At 43.8% G+C, this 19,597-nt stretch overlaps 1 protein-coding gene across 2 annotated transcripts in view; it reads left to right on the forward strand.

Moving 5' to 3' along the window:
* Positions 1 to 19,597, forward strand: part of LOC117345580 (zinc finger protein 850-like) — a 249,153-nt gene that overhangs the window by 168,650 nt on the left and 60,906 nt on the right. For both annotated transcript variants that reach the window (XM_033914425.1, XM_033914426.1), the window contains one exon: positions 6,132 to 6,199. In XM_033914425.1, coding sequence (XP_033770316.1) covers positions 6,132 to 6,199 — 68 coding nt within the window. The remainder of the gene's footprint in view (positions 1 to 6,131; positions 6,200 to 19,597) is intronic.

A 19,597-nucleotide genomic window follows, 5' to 3' on the forward strand; every position in this document is an offset into this window, starting at 1 on the left:
GTCCAAGCAGCGATGTGTGACGGGCTTGTGACTCGGGCGTGTTTTCGCTGGGCCGAGCATGTCGTTGACTGTAAAACTGAGGATTGGGAATTGCTCAAGCGCGAGGTGGCAAAGATTGAATTGGGTGCTTATTTTCTTTCAGATGCCATATATGACATTTTGCGAGCTTTTGCCAAGTCGTTGGCGTTTGCAGGGGCAGCTTGCCATACCTTGTGGCTTCGTGCTTGGTTGGCGGACATGGCATCCAAAGCTAAGTTGAAAGTTTCCTTTTAAAGGATCTTTCTTGTTTGGTGAGGATCTGGACAGGGTGGTTCAGATTCTCACTGATTCTAAAGTGCCTTACTTGCCTGCGGATAGGCCTAGGCCGCTGGCTCAAGGTGGCACTGTTCGTGGGCGTGGGTGTGATTTCTGAGGTGGTCGAGGGGTTGCCTCTTTTCAGTCCCCTGGGCTCTCTAGAGGCGGGTTCTTCCAGTGCATGAAGTCCTTTCGTGGGGCCCACTGGGGTGTGGGTAATGGGTCCCCTGCTGCCTATCCTGCCCAATGACTCCTTGTCCGTCTTGGTTCCGGTGGGTGCCCGGTTGAGGGATTTTTATCCAAAGTGGGCAGACTTCACGTCTGATCAGTGGGTTCTAGAGGTGATTCAGGACAGTTATGCTCTGGAGTTTGCCTGTTCCTTGCCAGATTGTTTTCTCACTTCTCCCTCGCAGGTGGCGTGGAAGCAGCTGGCCTTTCACCAAACCCTTCAAAGATTGTTGGATCTCCACGCGGTGGTTCCAGTTCTCCCGCAGGAGTGTGGCACAGGTTGGTACTCGATTTACTTTGTGGTGCCAAAGAAAGAAGGGGCCTTTCGGCCCATCCTAGATTTGAAGGGAGTCAACAGAGCTCTTCACATGCCTTCCTTCCGCATGGAAACTCTGCAGTCTGTAATTCTGGCGGTTCAGCCGGGGGAGTTTCTGACCTCTAGATCTGACTGAGGCCTACTTGCACATTCTTATTTGGGTCTCCCATCATTGCTTTCTGCACTTTGCGATCTTGGGGCATTATCAGTTCTGTGCACTTCCCTATGGTCTGGCTACGGCTCCGCGGATGTTCACCAAGGTGATGGTGGTCGTCGCAATGGCATTGCGCAAAGAGGGCATTCTAGTTCATCCCTACCTGGACTGTTTGATTCGAGCAAAGTTGTTACAGGAGAGCACCTGGATCACGGCTCAGGTGGTGGAGGTTCTGCAGTCACTGGAATGAGTAGTCAACCTTGCCAAGAGCCAGCTGTCTCCTTCTCAGCGCCTGAGTATCTAGGCGTGCTGTTCAACACCTCCTTGGGGAAGGTCTTCCTTCTGGAGACCTGGGTAAGCAAATTGCAATTTCAGATTCCCCTGCTTATGGTGTCCCGGTGTCCTTGGGTGCAGGATTTTCTCCAAGTCTTGGGGTCGATGGCAGCTTCCCTCGATGTAGTGAGGTGGTCGCGGGCCCACATGCATTCTCTTCAGTATGCTCTTCTTTGAAGGTGGTCGCCTCAGAGGCACAGTCTGGATTACCCCCATCTTGTACAAGGGGCGAGTCTGGATCAGCCGCAGTTGACGTTGCTACTCATGGATGCCAGTCTTTATCAGTTGGGGAGCTCAGTGTCTAGGTCACTCAACTCAGGGCACCTGGTTCACGGAGGAAGCTTCTTGGTCGATCAGTGTCTTGGAGACCAGAGCCATCCGTCTGGCATTGCTAGCCTTCCAGTCCTTTTTGATGGGCAAGTCAATCAAGGTTCTGTCAGACAATGCCATGGTGGTGGCCTATGTCAATCATCAGGGGGGCACCAGGAGTACTTTGGTGGCACAGGAGGCGACTCCGCTCATGGTCTAAGTGGAGTCGCACCTTCAAGAAATATCAGCTTCCTACTTAACCAGAGTGGAGAATGATCAAGCAGACTTCCTCAGTTGTCACATGCCAGATCTCGGAGAGTGGTGTCTCAGCCCAGTGGCTTTTCAGTTGATAGTGCTGTCTTGGGGTCAGCTCCTCATGAACCTGATGGCCACAAGTGTCAAAGCCAAAACAACCCGCTTCTTCAGTCGTCGCAGAGACGGTCAGGCCAAGGGACTGAATGCTCTGGTTCAACCATGGCCAACGGAAGGGCTGTTGTATGTGTTCCCTCCATTGCCATTAGTGGGCAGAGTTCTTCTCCCCATAATTCACCATCCGGGCCTCGTGGTTCTGTTGGCTCTGGATTGGCCTCGACGACCGAGGTACGTGGATCTGGTGAGGCATCTGGTGGCGGATCCTCTTCCCCTGTCTCTCTTGGACAACCTTCTAACTCAGAGTCCCATTCCAATGTTTGATCTGGGTCCCTTTTGTCTTACGGCTTGGCTCTTGAAAGGGGTCTCCTAGGTAAGAAGGGGTATTCAGATAAAGTGATCTCAACTCTCTTGGGATCCCGGAGGCTTTCCACCTCTCGGGCTTATGTGAGGGTTTGGCGTCTATTTGAGGAGTGGTGTGATGCGCGTGGAGTGACCTCTTTTCATGCTTCCCTGCCTCACATCTTAAGAGTTCTTGCAGGATGGCCTGGATAGGGGACTGGCTTGGTCTTCTCTCTGGGTTCAGCTTGCAGCCTTGTCAGCCTTTCGGGGGTTATTGAAAGGTCAGCATTTGACTGCCATTCCTGATGTGATTTGCTTCTTGCGGGTGGCCAAATTGTTCAAGCCTCCCGTACGACCCTCTGTTCCAGCTTGGGATCTAAATCTGGTTCTGTCAGTTTTAGTGTGCCCTACTTTTGAACCGTTGGGCGACTGCTCTTTGAGGGACCTTACTCTTAAAGCGGTCTTCTTGGTGGCTATTACTTCAGCTAGACGTGTTTCTGAGCTGCAAGCTTTCTCTAGTAGGGCTCCCTTTTTGGAGATTTATAGGGAGCGGATTGTCTTGAGACCTGTTCCTTCCTTTCTGCCAAAGGCAGTTTCTCCTTTTCATGTCAATCAGGCAGTGGTCCTCCCTTTGTTGGGTAGCTGGGAGGGCTCTTCCGTGCAAAGACAGCTGCGCAAGTTGGATGTCAGTCGGGTCCTTCGTTCTTATTTGCAGAGGACCCAGGAGATCAGGAAATCAGATCATCTCTTTGTCCTTCTAGCAGGTACTCGTAAAGTACGCTTCTAAGGCTACTATTGTGCCCTGGATCAAGGAGACTATTGCTTCCACTTATCTTCTGAAGAAGCCTGTTCCAGAATATCTTAAAGCTCATTCCACAAGGGGTCAAGCAGCTTCTTGGGCTGAATCTTCTCTGGTGCCTCCAGTGGATATTTGCAAGGCTGCAGTTTGGTCTTCTCTGCATTCCTTTGTTAGATGTCCTTTACAGAATCTGCCACTAAGTGCCTGAAAGAATTAGAGTGCATTCAACTAGGGCTCATGCCATATTTTGAACAGAGAATATAGCCCTATTATGCCGGAAAATATTTGTTGGGTAGAAACCTGGTTTTCCTTGCATAATTTGTTCATAATCACCACAAGCTTTTCTTCCAGCTGCCCTCAGTGAAAATACCTAGGTACTTTCCAGGCATTTGGAGTTGTCTAGCAGGAAGATAATTAAGGAGAAATTTACTCCTAATTGTCAATTTTTATTTCTTGAGTCATGCTAGATAAATCCAGAGCCCTCCTGGAAAGATGGTGACTGTTGTAGAGGAGATAACGCATGTCTACAGCATTGTTCTCAATATATTCTTGTGCAATTTGTTCTATCTGTCCTTCAGTAATTGGTCTTGAATGATTCTCCATGCAGAACAAAGAGGAGAGGAAACCAGGCAGAGAAATTTAAGGGTTTTTTTCTGGATAATATGTTTTATAGTTTTCCTGTTATCTTGGCTTTGACATTAGTGTGGCAACTAGTGCAGGGTTACACCATGCTCATATACCATATATACTCTAATATAAATTGATCCAAATATAAACCGAGATATCCTTTTTTCCCTTCAAAAAGGGGAAAAATGTTGACTCGAATATAAATCGGAGTTGGGTTATCATGTTAACCCAGTCTATAAAGACTGCTCACTTTCCCTCCCCATCAGCTATCTCCTGTCACTAAACGTAATACAAATATCTTGTGATGCATATATCCCAAAGCTAACATATTCACAACAAGGCTCCTACATAGGAAAACACAACTACATGCAACTACAAACTTAAATAAATGTAGACAAAAATCAAACATAAACCTCAAGAAGCCATATGCAATTCAACACCAGAGAAAGAGAAACAGCACTCTACACTTTGGAAAATAAAAAGAAAATAGTGTAAATTTACAGTAAAACTGCATTTTCTGTTCATGAAATTAAAAAAATATATTTTTTCTATCTTTGTTGTCTGGCTATTTTATTCATGTTTATCCCAGTTCTTGCTTTCTTCTGTCTTTTCTTAATTTTCTGCCCTTTCTCTCCACTTCCTCTCCTACATCCATTTATTTTTCTGCAACTCTGTCTGCTTTATTTACAGCTTTCTATCTCCCTCATCCTATTATTTTCCAGTTTTTTGGGGTTTTTTTGCTCTTTCCTCTTTCCCCCTTCCAGCATCTTCTTTCTCCCTCTTTCCCCCTTTATTTTCACTTTTCTAACCAGTATCTACTGTCTTGCTCCCACCGTCCAGCATATCCTTTCCCTCTTTCCTCCAACACCTCATCTCTCTCCCTCCAACTCCATCCAAGATCTCTCCCCATCACCCGTTGATTTCTCCCCATCACCCGTTGCCACTTCCAGCACTACCTGCCTGGGCTCTGGTTGTGGGAAATAGAGTCATGGGTCCGAGGGAGGCAGCTGATTCTTTCCAGCAGTAGTCATAGCGGTCATCCATGCTGTTTGTTGGCCGCCAGGAGGAGGGGTGAATGAGGATTCAGCAGTGGCGTGCATCTGGATTGTGATGAGTCCTGCCTTCGCTCATGGTCTCGCTAAACCAGCTGGCAATGAAGAAGCTAGATGTCGTGGGGGGGTCTTCCCTCTTGCCAAGTCACTATAGGCTCTGCTGGTCTTGATCCTGACCCTGGGCAAGTCACTCGGTCCTCCATAGCCCCAGGTACATTACATAGATTGTAAGCCCTCCAGGACAGATAGGGAAAATGCTTGAGTACCCGATTGTAAGCCCGCTTAGATAACCTTGATAGGCGGTATATTAAAAAAAAAAAACCCAAAAAAACCCTAATAAAAATCAGGACATAACTAGAGGGGGGAAGGATCAAGACCGACAGAGCCTATAGTGACTTGGCAAGAGGGAAAGTCCCCCTGCGACTCTGTTCTCCACAGCCAGTTCCCCAGTAGGTTTAAAACTTTTTTTTTTTTAGTTAGGGAAGTACTCAAGTGTATACTCGAATATAAATCTCAGTTTATATTCAAGTATATACTGGTAAGTTGTGTTTCCATCTGTGGATTGCACAACATAAACCTAAATATTTGGACTGGTCTAGCAGCACTGTTCACTCTAAGCTGAGCAGGAGTCCTCCAACTGCACTACTGCCAAATGGGGGGAGAGCGGGGGGCAATACTGTGTTTTTAATCTCTAGGGACAGGCAGGTTCTCTGGAGTCCTTCAGAGCTTGCCTATTCTTCACTATTGATAGTGAAACAGCACCCTCTACTGGCAGGACTAAAGGTAGAGGACTCCTCAGGTTAGAGCAGTGGTCTCAAACTCAAACCGTTTGCAGGGCCACATTTTGGATTTGTAGGTACTTGGAGGGCCTCAGAAAAATTAGTTAATGTCTTATGACAATTTTGCATGAGATAAAAAACTCTTTATAGTCTATAAATCTTTCCTTTTAGCTAAGTCTCAATAATAATATTGTAATTTATAGCTAAAGGCTAAAGAGACTATTTTATTTTACTTTTGTGATTATGATAAACATACAGAGGGCCTCAAAATAGTACCTGGAGGGCCGTGTGTGGCCCCCGGGCTGCAAGTTTGAGACCACTAGTTTAGAAGGAACAATGTCTAGCAGAAAATTCACAGATAAGAGTACATTTCTCCTTTGCTTCAAATATTACTATAAATACTATGGATCAAATATACTCTAAATGTTTTGTATCCGAGTTTTCAGGCTATGAATTCATATATTGCTTTATTAAATTTTAAAATATACTACTTTTCATTAACAATTTTAGGTGTGTTTTTAATCCACAGATAACCAAAGGGAGAAACTATTATGAGTACATTGATGCAGTCAATGAATCATATTCAAACTGGATGAGGTAAGGGTCATGGCACTCCTATTCCTAAACATACTCTTCTCCCTTCCTGACTTATAACAATCTTTATGGGAGGATAAACAGGAATTATATTCTCACATGTGGGTGACATCATCTACAGAATCAGACACGAACAGTCAAAAAGTGCACTATCACTTTAAAACTTTTAAGACCACCTATACCATGTACCTGCTGCTGCCTTCCCAACCGATGGCTTGTGGGACTATCAGTTTTCCGTGGAGCTGAGAAGCTTTTATTTAGAGTCTGTAAGCATGTCAAATTAATTGTATTTCTTGTGCCTTCCCATTTCATTTTTTTCTTCATTTTAGTCATAATTTTATATTTCTTTTTACTTTATTCAGATTAAAAGTTTTGATTCCCCCTCCCCCTTCGGATTTGCAAGTCCCATTAACTTTATTACCAAACCAGCTGTTGTAAACTTGGATACTATTTGGGACTCAATAGGAGCGTTACAATTGACATTGGGTACCCAAATACAACAAATTTCTTCCCAATGTAAAGAAATACTGACTGACTCAACTGTAACAAAAGAAAAAATTAAAGTATTGGAAAATAAAGCCAGTGAACAAAATAATCGTCTAGAAACAGTGGAGGCCCAAGGACATACTTGGATTAAAGACAGTGGGAATATCCATTATAAATTAGAGACTATGGAAAATATAGTCAGATGACATAACTTAAGGATAATAAATTTTCCTAAAAATGATATCTATACCAGCAATTGACATGTTTAAGAGATGCTTATCTTAAGTGTTAAAAGTTCCAGAAACCTCATACCCACCGATCTCAAAAATATGCTATATCTCTTCGGGGAAGAAGAAAAGCTCCCCAGCCCAGCAAGGTCTATCAGTAGACAGTCTGGACTTAACAAATTTCCTTAAAAGATTGGAGATTGAGGCAGTTGTACCAGCAACATTGTTAATTCAACTGGCATTGGACTATGACAGGGAATGGCTATTGAAATTATTTTTCAAGTATCAGAAAGTTCTATTTCTAAATCAAAAACTTTATATGTACCCTGACGTAGTTAGGGTTAGCCAAAAGAAGAGATGACAATTTTTATTGTTACGTCCTCAAGTACTACAGTTGGGTGCTAAGTTTTTCCTACGATATCCCTGTAAATGTGTAATTATATTTCAGGGAGTAAGATATGTGTTTTTCGAACCCACACAATTGTCTGAACATTGGAGGGAGTACTTGAGGTTACCACCGCTTTTCCAGAAACAAATTTAACCGAGTACTTCGAAGTAATTAAGAAGGATCTATGATAGGCACCGTTTCTTTCTTTTCCTTAATAGTAATCATATGAAAATTAAATCTGTTTTACTTTAGCACTCCCCCAATTTGTGGACTAATTAGCAAGGTGATAATTGGAATGTATTGCCTGTTTATTTCTTCTTTTCTTTGGAATATTTTGTACCTTGCTGTTTTCTGAATGATATGTTTATTTCAAGTAAAATTTAAATTTCAATAAAAATATAAAATATAAAAAAAGAAATGAGATGGATGATGTCTGAATTAATGAAAAGTAGAGAACAACAACCAATGGGGAGTGGTAATGGGGGATGAACTTGGACAAGTTCCTGGAGGAAAAGTCCATAGTCTGCTTTTGAAACAGACATAGGGGAAACCACTGCTTCCCCTAGATTGGTCTTATAGAAATCACATAGAACTAAATATTAACTTTTGTAGACTTATACATCTATAGATGAGAAAGCCTCAGTCCCACCACTCCACCGCTGTTACTTTTCCAACCGCGGGAAGAATTACATGGTAACCTTCATCATTGGCTATTCCACATACGTCAAATTTTTCATATAAGAGTTTTAAATATGCTTAAATACATTTATCAAAAAAATATATATACAGTGGTACCTCGGTTTACGAGTGCACCGGTTTGTGAGTGTTTTGCAAGACGAGCAAAACATTTGCAAACTCTACAGTCCATCTTCGCTCAGTGGGGCACTCCTCAGATAGACCTCTTTGCAGCTCCTCACAATCACCAGCTGCCCCTATTCTGCTCCAGACTCTACTCTCCTCACCGTCTGGCAGCGGATGCATTTCTCCTCGATTGGTCCAATCTGTTCCTGTACGATTTCCCTCCTCTGCCTCTCATGTTGCGAACCTTGTTCAAGCTCAAGAGGGAAAGAGCCACCATGATTCTGATTGCTCCACGGTGGCCCAGGCAACATTGGTTCTCCCTTCTACTTCAACTCAGTGCCAGGGAGCCTTTTCTTCTTCCGCTGTTTCCTTCTCTGCTAACGCAACATCAGGAGACACTTCTGCATCCCAACCTTCCGTCTCTGCACCTGACAGCTTGGTTTCTCTCGGGCTGACTTCTCATAATACTTCTTTGTCTCAGCCTGTTCGTTCCATTCTGGATGCCTCCAGGAAACCGGCCACTCTGCAATGTTACCATCAGAAGTGGACACGATTTTCTTCCTGGTGTCTTCTTCATCAACATGATCCCACTTCCCTTGCTGTGGAGACTTTGTTGGATTATCTACTTTCTTTGTCTGACTCTGGCCTTAAGTCTACTTCCATCAGAGTCCACCTTAGTGCTATTGCTGCTTTTCATGAGCCAGTTCATGGAAAACTTATCTCGGCTCATCCCTTGGTGTCCAGATTCATGCGGGGTCTTTTCAATGTGAAACCACCTCTTAAAGCCCCTCCTGTAATCTGGGATCTCAATGTGGTTCTTTCCGCCTTAATGAAGCCTCCATTTGAACCTTTGACTACCACTCCTTTCAAGTTTCTCACTTGGAAAGTACTTTTCCTTATTGCTCTTACCTCTGCCAGGAGGGTCAGTGAGCTACATGCACTAGTTGCAGATCCACCTTTTACGGTCTTTCATCATGACAAAGTGGTTCTGCGTACACATCCAAAGTTTCTCCTGAAGGTTGTCTCTGAATTCCATCTCAACCAATCCATTGTTCTGCCTGTCTTCTTTCCGAAACCTCACTCTCATTCTGGAGAACAGGCTCTACATACTTTGGACTGTAAGAGGGCTCTAGCTTACTATTTAAAGCGTACTAAGCCCCACAGATCAGCTCCCCAACTCTTTCTGTCCTTTGATCCGAATAAATTGGGACGTCCTGTTTCTAAACGTACGTTGTCTAATTGGCTGGCAGCGTGCATTTCATTCTGTTATGCTCAGACCGGACTGACACTGGAAGGTTCTGTCACGGCCCATAGAGTTCAAGCTATGGCAGCATCTGTAGCTTTCCTCCGTTCCACTCCTATTGAGGAAATCTGCAAGGCTGCTACTTGGTCCTCAGTTCATACTTTTACATCTCACTATTGTCTGGATGCTTTCTCCAGACGGGATGGACACTTCGGCCAATCTGTTTTGCAAAATTTGTTTTCCTAATGGCCAACCTTCCCTCCATCCCTCTTTTTGTTAGCTTGGATGTCACCCATCAGTCAAGAATATGCTGCCTGCTTGTCCTGTTATCCAGGGACAGCAGGCAGATATTCTTGCGTCCCACCCTCCTCCCCGGGTTGGCTTCTTAGCTGGCTTATACTAACTGGGGACCGCGCGCCTCTGTCGGGCGGGAAGGCACTCGCGCGTGCGCGGTGCGGCCTACTAGAACTTTCCAAGTTCTTAGAGTGCAATCACTCTAAAATTGTCCGTACCGGGGCTCCGTCGGTGCCGTCACCCATCAGTCAAGAATATCTGCCTGCTGTCCCTGGATAACACCTGTTACGGTAAGTAACTGTGCTTTTCCTACCTTTGTTTGGTAATTTCATCAGTCTCTGGTTGCACTTTATTCTTCTGACTGTTCATCCAATACTTCTTCCCTTCTTTCAGCCTCTTGTATGCTTCCTCCCCTCCAGACCTCATTCCCTCCCCCAACTTTTTCTTTCTTTATCTGTCTGTCTTTCTCTGATTCCGTGCCCCATTTTTTGCTTTGTTTCTGGTTCCCTGTCCCCTTCCTTCTTTCTTCCTTCCTCCGTGCCCCATTTTTTGCTTTTTTTCTTGCTCCCTGTCTCCACCCCACCTTCTTTCTTTCTTTCTTCCTTCCTTCCTGCCCTCCCCCATGCCACCGCCACCGCGGAATAGGCTGCTGCTGCTGCCGCTATCGGGAACAGGCCATCTCCCTGCTTCTCTTCTGCACAGGGCCGACCAACTCTCGCTGCCTGATGTCAATTCTAACGTCGGAAAGGACGTTCTGGGCAGCCAGGCAGAATTGACGTCGGGCCGCCAGAGTTGGTCGGCCCTGCAGGGAAGAGAACAGTGGACCGCCCCCCCCCTTGGTACGCCACTGGAGCAGCAGCGTGTCTGGCGGCTCGTTCGTTCAAAGCCGCGGGTGGCGGCTCCTTGCGAGATCCACGCCTGCATCTAAAGCCTCTCTGATGTTGTGACATCAGAGAGGCTTCAGACGCAGGCGCGGATAGCGCAAGGAGCCGCCAACCCGCCGCTTTAAGCGAACGAGCCAGCTGCTGCTCCAAAAGAAAGAGAATGATGGCCTCCAGACTGCGGGCCGCAAATAAAACCAGGAGAACCACATGCGGCCCGTGGGCCGCATGTTTGAGACCGCTGTTCTATAGAGTTCGAGCCGTCCTCACTTCTACTGCCAGTTGACACTTGGATGTTTCAAATTAAAGCTAAACACCGAAAAATAAAATTCTTTCTAGTGACAGCCTCTAACTCTACATTACATTCCATAACCTTGAGGGGCATCATATATCCTTTATCACCAACAATCAGAATCTTAAGAGTGCACTTGGTCAGATAGCTATCATTGACTGCTCAAATCAATCATATTACCCGTAAAGGATTTTCCACTCTTTGGAGACTTAGATCCATCAGGAAATTCTTCGACCAAGCACCATTTACTCTCCTGAGTAATCACTTCACTAGTTCTCAATTCACTAGTTCTCAGTATTTTGGACTACTACAACATCATCTACCTATCTGGACTTCGCAAACATTTCCAGAAATTAAGCATAATTCAAAACACCACAGTAAGGCTGATATTTAACTTGAAAAAATTTGATCACTTTACCCCTTTTTACAACAAACTCCACTGGTTAAAATTGAGAATCAGGTATTTTTAAAATTTTGCTGTCTCTTCTATAAGGCCCATATGGTTTATTGCCTGATTACCTCACCAATCATTTCTCATTTTCCAGACCTGGGCGGACCTCTCAACCCCAGTCACTCTTTTCCTTCCCATCAGTTAAAGGTTTCTCACATAAGAGATTCATTCATAAATTCTTATCCTACCAAGCAACTTCTAAAGATCCAGAATGGAGTCATCTGGTCCGTTTTTCTACATCTTACATGCATTTTAGGAAGCTCCTGAAAACACACCTCTTCCCCAAATCTGACGACCAAGTTTTAAATTAACCCTTGTTGACCCAAAACTAGACAACTTACACTTCATCATCTTACCCCATCGCAAACCTCAATTTTTAATTTGTTGTTTTTATGCATTTGTAAAACTATATTATTCTAATTTGTTAAAAATTACTGTTCCTGATGTTTTTATACTACCCTGTACACTGCCTTGAACCAAAAGGCTAATGCAGTATATAAATAAACATTTATGTTATGTTATTCGGTGCAAGCTATTGGGCATACCTAGGAGACTCAGTGTCTTGTAGGGTGCTAGCTGCATTTCGCTCTTCCACCCGTTCCTAAGCACGTCCATCGGTCCACAGGGGTGGAGGTGCAGTCAGGCATGGAGTCTGACTGGCAGCCCAAAGATCAGAAGATCAGTATCATGGAGGCATTCCCAGCAGCAGAAACATTTAGGCAGTGGTTCTCGATTCCAGCTACTATAAGAGAGCTGTGGCAGGCTGCAGCACATTTTCAGCACAGGTCACAGGTGAGGTGAATCAGGGGAGGGGGGGAGGAGTGTCTGAAATTTGCAGTTTTGAAGGTTTCTGCATGTCCCCCTTTATTCTCCCACCTGAAGAATCCTAAGATCACCAATTTTTCTGGTTGCTATATATAAAAAATATCACAATTTTGGCACACATTTCTTAGCTGTGACCATCTTGGATTTTTATAGAGATCTTTTAGTCTTTTTAGTCTTTCCTCATGCAAGAGTAGTTCCATCCCTTTTAGCATCTTGGTCGCTCTTCTTTGAATCTTTTCTAGTGCCGCTGTACCATAGCGAGCTAATTTTTGCAGACTGCAGAACAGATTAAGGTACCACTTTTATCATCCCTATTAATCACTCACAGGAATAGGTCATGATTGTAATATTTTTAATGCACTGCCCAAAAGCTTAGGGGCTCTTTCACAAATGTCCAGTAGGTTGTGTCCAGTAGGAGTTTGCACGGTTCATAGTCAATTGCGCTCAAAGTTTTATTATTATACCCTCGGTTTTCTTGCAATTGTGTAGCGCGTATCTTATATAGCTTGCAAAAGGAGTGACATAAAAATATACGGTCCGCGTGCGCGTGAACCGAAAATATAAACATACAAACATTCAAATGCTCCTTGCTTCTCCAAAACTGCAATTTTTGCCTCAAAACTTGTTGGGATGGAGTCCTTGGGCTCTCCTAGTGTGAATTCTTGCCAGGTTTGCGCAAATTAGGTGCCTTTGGAGCGTTTTTGCGCCACGGGTTGTATAGTGCAGCCGGGAGTGGTAGCAGATGAAAGTTTAGCCTCTCCCCTGATTAAGCAGGTGACTAAATGCTCAGCTAGCCCAGCGGAGTGGCCTATTTTGTTTTTGGAGCTTGGCATGGCTAATGGTTCTATGCACAAGGCTGTGGACCCTCCGCAGACCAAGAATCGCATGCTTCAGTTATTTCAGGGAGACTCTGCACCCCAGGAGCCGAGGGCCTTCTCAGACTTTATGGCATATTTGTGGAATGCGTTTCACAGCAGGCGTTCTTCCCCTGCACTGTCCCACTCTGCCTCTGTACTGTCTCTAAGTGGCGTTGCCTCTATGGGCACATCTTCCTCTCAGTCCGCCACTATTCCAGCACTGCCTGATCCTGATCTGGGTGATCCTTTGAATGATGTCCAGCTGCTGGCCCTTTGTTCTCCAATGCAGTGCTTCCAGGCACGGGAGATAAGAGACTGTGTTCTGGCTCTTTGGCATTCTCAGGAGCAACTTTGCTGGATCTTGTGTCTGAGTCTCTGCAGGAGTTGTATTTGGTCACTAAGCCAACTCTGTGCACTTTTTCCTCCTGGCTTTGTGGAATGTGCTCTCAGTTTTCCACCTTTCCCTGGTACCCTGATATGAGCTTTAAATCTCAGAGCAGTATGTCTCTGGGAGGTTCTTGTAGGATAACATGGACCATGTCTCGCTTTTATCCACTGGCACAGCAGCTTCTGGGTCAGCCTAGGGTGGATTTTTTTTAGTTGAGAAGGTGCCTCCATGAACCTCTTTTCCCAGTGCAAGTGGTGTGATACTTATGGATCTCCGGAGGCTTTTTGATGCAACTGCTTTAGGCATTAAGGCTGCTTTGGCGGCGTTCTTTGTTACTCACACCTGTATGTCGGCTGTGTACTCTAGAGACTGAGGCTGTGGAGCCTACTCTTCAACTTCTTTTGGTTTCTTGTGGCTAAGATGCCAGTGTACTCTATTTCTGCTCGCAGGATGCTCTGGATCTGACAATTAGTTCCTGATTCTATTTACAGGGCGCTGGTCTTTGACCAGAGGGCCGCCGTGTGAGCAGACTTCTGGGCACGATGGACCACTGGTCTGACCCAGCAGCAGCAATTCTTATGTTCTTATGTTACAAGGCTCCTTTGGCTAAACTTTCCTTTAAGGAGCAGTTTTTGTTTGGCAAGGACCTGGATGACCTCATAAATTATGTCCTTGCCTGATAGCAAACCTAGTACCTGTACAGGTTCTGGATACTCTATTTTTCATGGCTCCATGAGATTCTGCCCTTATACAACTGCCACTTCTCAGTGATTTTCTCAGAGCTCCTGGCAACGGTACTCTAGCTGCAGGCAAATCCAGCCATCTACCTCCTGTTCCACGCAATAAGGTGCAATGATACCAGGCAGAGGTATGCCCCTCAGATAGGGGGCAGGCTCTCAATTTTTTTGGTGCCGGCCTGGGCTCACTTTCATCTGACCAGTAGGTCTTGGATGTTCTTCAGTAAGGCGCAGGTCAACCATCCACAAATCTCAAGGTACAAGCCTCTGTATGTCGCTTGCTAGATATTCTTGCTATGGAGCCGGGGCCACCCAATCTCTCATGCTCAGGCAGATACTGCATAAATTTCACTGTGCCAAAGAAAGTCTCCGACGATCGAAGGACTGTTCTGGATCTCTGGAACGTAAATGCGGCTTGCATGATTCCCTGCTTTTGCATGGAAATAGTGCAATCTGTCATTCCTCGCCTCTCATGCACATTCTCTATTCCTTGCACATTCTGATTGTTCCAGCCCACCGCACATGCTTGCGATTTCATGTTGAAAAAAAACAAAAACAAAAACATAAAATATCATTGCTAGTTCTTGACTCTACCTTTCAGATTGGTAATGACTTCCCTGACCATGGCAGCTTATTTCTGGAACATGGATCTGACAGTATATCCTTACTTGCCTGATAAGAACTCCCTCGTTGTCTGAGGGTCAACATGCAGTAGATCCAGTTATCACCATTCTGAAGGACCTTGGTTGAATTGTGAGCTCCAGACAGACTGTGAGCTCCATGGTAGCCGCGCTGGATGTGGTCCCCTGGGCGAGGGCACACATGCATCCACTTCAACGTGCCTTGCTTTCTCGGTGGGCGCCACACTAGGATGCTTTGTGGATGCTTTTGCCATGGACGTTGGAGGCCAGAGCAAGCATGGCCTGGTGGCTTCACCTACAATCACTCAGCAAGGGCGACCATTACAGTCACTGGAATATCTGTGTGCTCTGTTGACACGGCAGCGGGATGCATCCATCTTCCAGAGGTAAGCAGACAGTAGCTGTGTCCTCAAAGTTTCTTCCTTTTTGAAGGAGCCAGCTCCATTGGCATGGAACTGTCTTCAGGTCCTAGGGTCCCTGGCATCCATTCTGGATATGGTTCTTTGGGCGAGAGCACACAGGTGACCTCTCCAGCATGCCTTACTCTCTTGTTGGGCTCTGCACAAGGATGCATTACTGTCCCGTCTTTCCTGGACTCTGGAGGTTCGGGCCAGCATGGCTTGGTTTCTCCCTCAGTTGCTCTGCAGGGGCGTACCCTGGGGATTGACTCCTGGATCATAGTATTAACATACCAGTTTTGGGGTTAGGGAGTTGGAATCTCTCCCAGAAGACATGGTCAATCGATCGGCTGGAGCTGAGAGCCATTTGGCTGGCTCTGGTGTGATTCCAAAAGTTTCTAGAGGACCAAGTGGTCAGAGTCTTCTCTGACACTTCAACAGTAGTAGCCTATGTCCATTGCCAGGGAGCGACCAAGAGATCCTCTATGGCTCAGGCAGTTCACCTTCTATTTCTGTGTGTGGTATGTCATCTGCAGGCATTTTCTGCAGCACTTGTGGCGGGAGTCAACAATGCTGAAGCAGACTTCCCTGCAGACAGGCTTTGGATACAGGCAAGTGGAAGTTGTTTTTTTTTTGGGTTTTTTTAAATTCTTTATTTAAATTTTAAACAACAATTCACAAGCGTAATCTTGTTCCATGCAATACAGAGAAAGAAAACAAATTTCACCAAAACAATATATCAGATTTGAACAAAACATTTCAAATTTGAAATAAAACATTTTATCCCTTCCTTAGACCACAATAAAAGGGGTGTGATAATCATATAATATTGGAGACATGAATTAAAGAATTTAATTCAGAGGAAAAGGCTTAGTGAGGCACGGCTACCCTCTAATTATATTACATTCCATTCTACATCATACCTTGGCAATCTTTTAACTCTTAGTAATCTTTTTAACTCTTAGAAACTCCTTTAAATGTTCTGAAGAAAAGAAAACATATTTGACTCCCAAGTACCTTACCAAACATTTACAAGGGTAAGCTAGTAGAAATGTAGCACCCAATTTAAGAGTTTCTTGTCGTAAGGAAAGAAAATCTTTCCTTCGCTCCTGAGTCACTTTAGAGACGTCTGGATAAATCCAAATACGTTGTGCTCCAAATAATTTTTGAGAATTTTTAAAATATAATCTTAAGATCATATTTAAATCTTGCTCAAAAACAAAAGATATTAGAAGTGTACTTCTCGCAGTATCTGGATTCAGAGTTTGTTCTATAAGAGCAGTAACATTAGCGAAATCAATCTGTTCCTCTTGTCCATTATTTTTCTCTTGTCCAACGTTTTTCTCCAGAGGAATTTTTTTGTTTGGCAAATAGTAAATCTTATTTAAAGGAGGAATATTTTCAGAAGAAATTCCCAAGTTCTCAATCAAATATCTTTTGAAGAAATCAATAGGCGGAATACCAGGTGAAATTGGGAAATTCAGTATACGAAGATTCAATCTCCTGTTATAATTTTCAAATTGCTCTAATTTCCTATGTATAGAGGAATTATCTTTAATTATTGCTGTTTTAAACATTTGAAGCTGCTGTATATCCCCCTGTATCTGTTTGTTTTGGCTTGAGAAATCCAATTTAACTGAGTCAATAGTTTTAGTTAAAGTATCAATCTTAAAGTTAATATTTGTTACCTCCTCAGTGTTTTTAGCCATAGAAGCCTCCATACATTGTAGAAGCAACCAAATGTCTCCCAAGGAAGCCTCCGTTGATGTTGGTGTAGATGTACTTGTTGTTAGTTCTTTCAGCTTCCCTGCACTTGCTGGTTCCGATTCAACGCCCTCACTGGGCAGCCCCATGGATTCCCTTCCGGGGTCATGGCTCTCCCGCAGCTGAACTCCGGCAGTAGCTGGACACACGGGGGTGAATGGATCCGGAGGGGACTGTATTACTATTTAAAAAGGCAATAAAAGGCCTTCGGTCACTTTCCTCACTGGGAAGAATGCCAGGAATTCAAAATAGTATACAAATTAAGTTTTATTACATAAATATAGTCTTTTTAGCCATAATCATTGATTAATTACAGAGTTTAAATCAATACGTTACCGGTTACTGCATCATCACTCTGTCGGGGGACCACGAACAAGAGGCTTCATCAATATGTCATCACACAGCTCGTCAGCAGTGGAAAAAAGTCCCTACCTTATTCTAGGGGAAGCACTATTTATATCCATCCTCTCCTTGTGGATTGAGCTAACTGAATGCCAGGGTGATGTTTACCAATCAGTATGTGTTAGAAACTCCTAGCCTGCCTCGTGAGCTGACTACCCATCCCCTCCTTGTGGATTGAGTTAACTGAATGCCGGGGGGATGTTTACCAATAGAAACTCCTAACCTGTCTGACTACACATCCCCTCCTTGTGGATTGAGCTAACTGAATGCCGGGGGGGATGTTTACCAATCAGTATGTGTTAGAAACTCCTAGCCTGCCTCGTGATTACGACTTGTTTTCATAGTACCTGTTCTTTTAACGTCTGCCCCGGATCCAAGGCAGTGTCATTCAATATTAATAATTCTCTCATACCATCCGTTTCACATTTGTATCACATTCGGTCCTTATTGAGTGATACTGCCATAGGATACCATCGTGGGCCGTGTTGATTTACAGCATAGTCCATAAACCACATAACAATTCCACAAGGACAGAACAAGTACTATTATGGTTAGTATAATTAAAGGGTGAATTAACCAATTCAAAGTGATCCTAGTATTAGCTTTTAACTTTCCCAACTTTAAATCCCAATTTGGAACGGAAAAGTTGTTCTCCCAGAATACATTTGTTCTAAATCCTATATCAGGTGTTAAAACAAGTTTGATTCTGCCAAAGAAGTGTTGACATATTGTGTAAGCATCCTGCAAAGGGTACTATCATTTTTGGTATTATTGGCTCGTTAGTCACCACACATATTACGCGTGGTGCTATTTCAATAATATAGTCCATTCACAATAAACATGGTTCATATATTATTGATTGTAATTTATAAATTCGCCCTTGCAATGTGGAGTCACAAAATGTTAAATCATGAGTTTGGTTATTCATATCAATCATTTGTCCGTTAAATTTAGGTGCCCAGAAAAATTGCTTCTGAGGTTCCCCTAGTATGAGGGGTAACACTACATATTTACACATAATAATTTTTTTGTAACATTATACATTTTAAACATTCCTATGCAGTGAGTATCATTACATTGTACTTCTGGTGCTTGAAATTGTATCCAAAAGGTTTTTGGTATAGTTTTATTAAACACGGTCCTCCATATCTGCTCATTTCCAGTCATTAATTTAGATTGAAAAATTCCTTTTTGTTGTTGTTGCTGCATGGTTTGTAACGTACATAGAGTCCAATTAATTATGTTGGAAACCTTCTGATCAATTATATATTCAATATCTGCTGTGGCATTTGCTAGGTTAAGTAATTGATTATCAATCCCTGTTTGTAATAATGCAGATTGCCATATGGTAGGCATCCATTTTGCAGCTACAGTCAAAGCATCATTAATATTACTTCCCGCCTTATGTCAAGGTAGTGTTTAGTCCCTCATATAATACGTATTGGGCGATTGGTCTAGTGTTTTCATTGCTTTTAATTTCTGTAATCCATGTACGGTCTTTTATTGTCACATTTGCAATGATACATCTGGAGTTAGCACTGCAAGTGAAGTTATCTTGCTTCCGATTCATTGAAGAATGCTTCCATCTCCATGATGTAACGACCCCTTCTTTAATTGTAATACGTCGCCCGGGGGCAGCGCCTCTTACCCCATACCATATTCCAAGAATTCCAAGGCACACGTATATCTGCAAGTTTCAGAAAACATTATTACTCTCTCAAATAACATTTCTCCTGAGGGACATATTCCCATTTTTCCACTCCCGGTTTCATTACAAGGAGAGCCTTATCTTTCCCGATTGCAATCACCTCCGCTGGTTCCGGAGGTCCTTTAGGATTGCTAATCCAGATTTTGGCTCCTACGTTTACGGTATTTGTAGCTCCAAACCCCCCTTCCCCTCTTACAGTCAACTGAGAAGGAGGGGTTATTTCCCTAATTGGCACGATATAGATTGGTATCAATAACAATTGAGCTACTCGTTCCCCCTTCGCAATTATTACATCATTTTCTCCTAAATTTATCAATATGACTTTAACCTCCCCTTGATAATCAGCATCAATTACTCCCCCTAAAGTGATAATTCCTCTTATAGCAAAACTGGAACGGGTAGCTAATTGCCCATAATGCCCTGTGGGAATTTTTACTCCTACTCCGGTAGGAATAACTTTTACCGATTGGGGATTTATAACCAATGTATCCAGACTGTACATATCTAATCCCGCAGCCAATGGTGTGGCCTGGTAAGGAATATTGGCTTCAGGGTGTATTTTCCAATATTCCATGGCAGCTATGGACAGTTTCCCAATCGTCAAATTGGGGGTTAACA

This window comes from Geotrypetes seraphini, chromosome 11 (genome assembly GCF_902459505.1).
Source record: "Geotrypetes seraphini chromosome 11, aGeoSer1.1, whole genome shotgun sequence".
NCBI classification, from domain to species: Eukaryota; Metazoa; Chordata; class Amphibia; order Gymnophiona; family Dermophiidae; genus Geotrypetes; species Geotrypetes seraphini.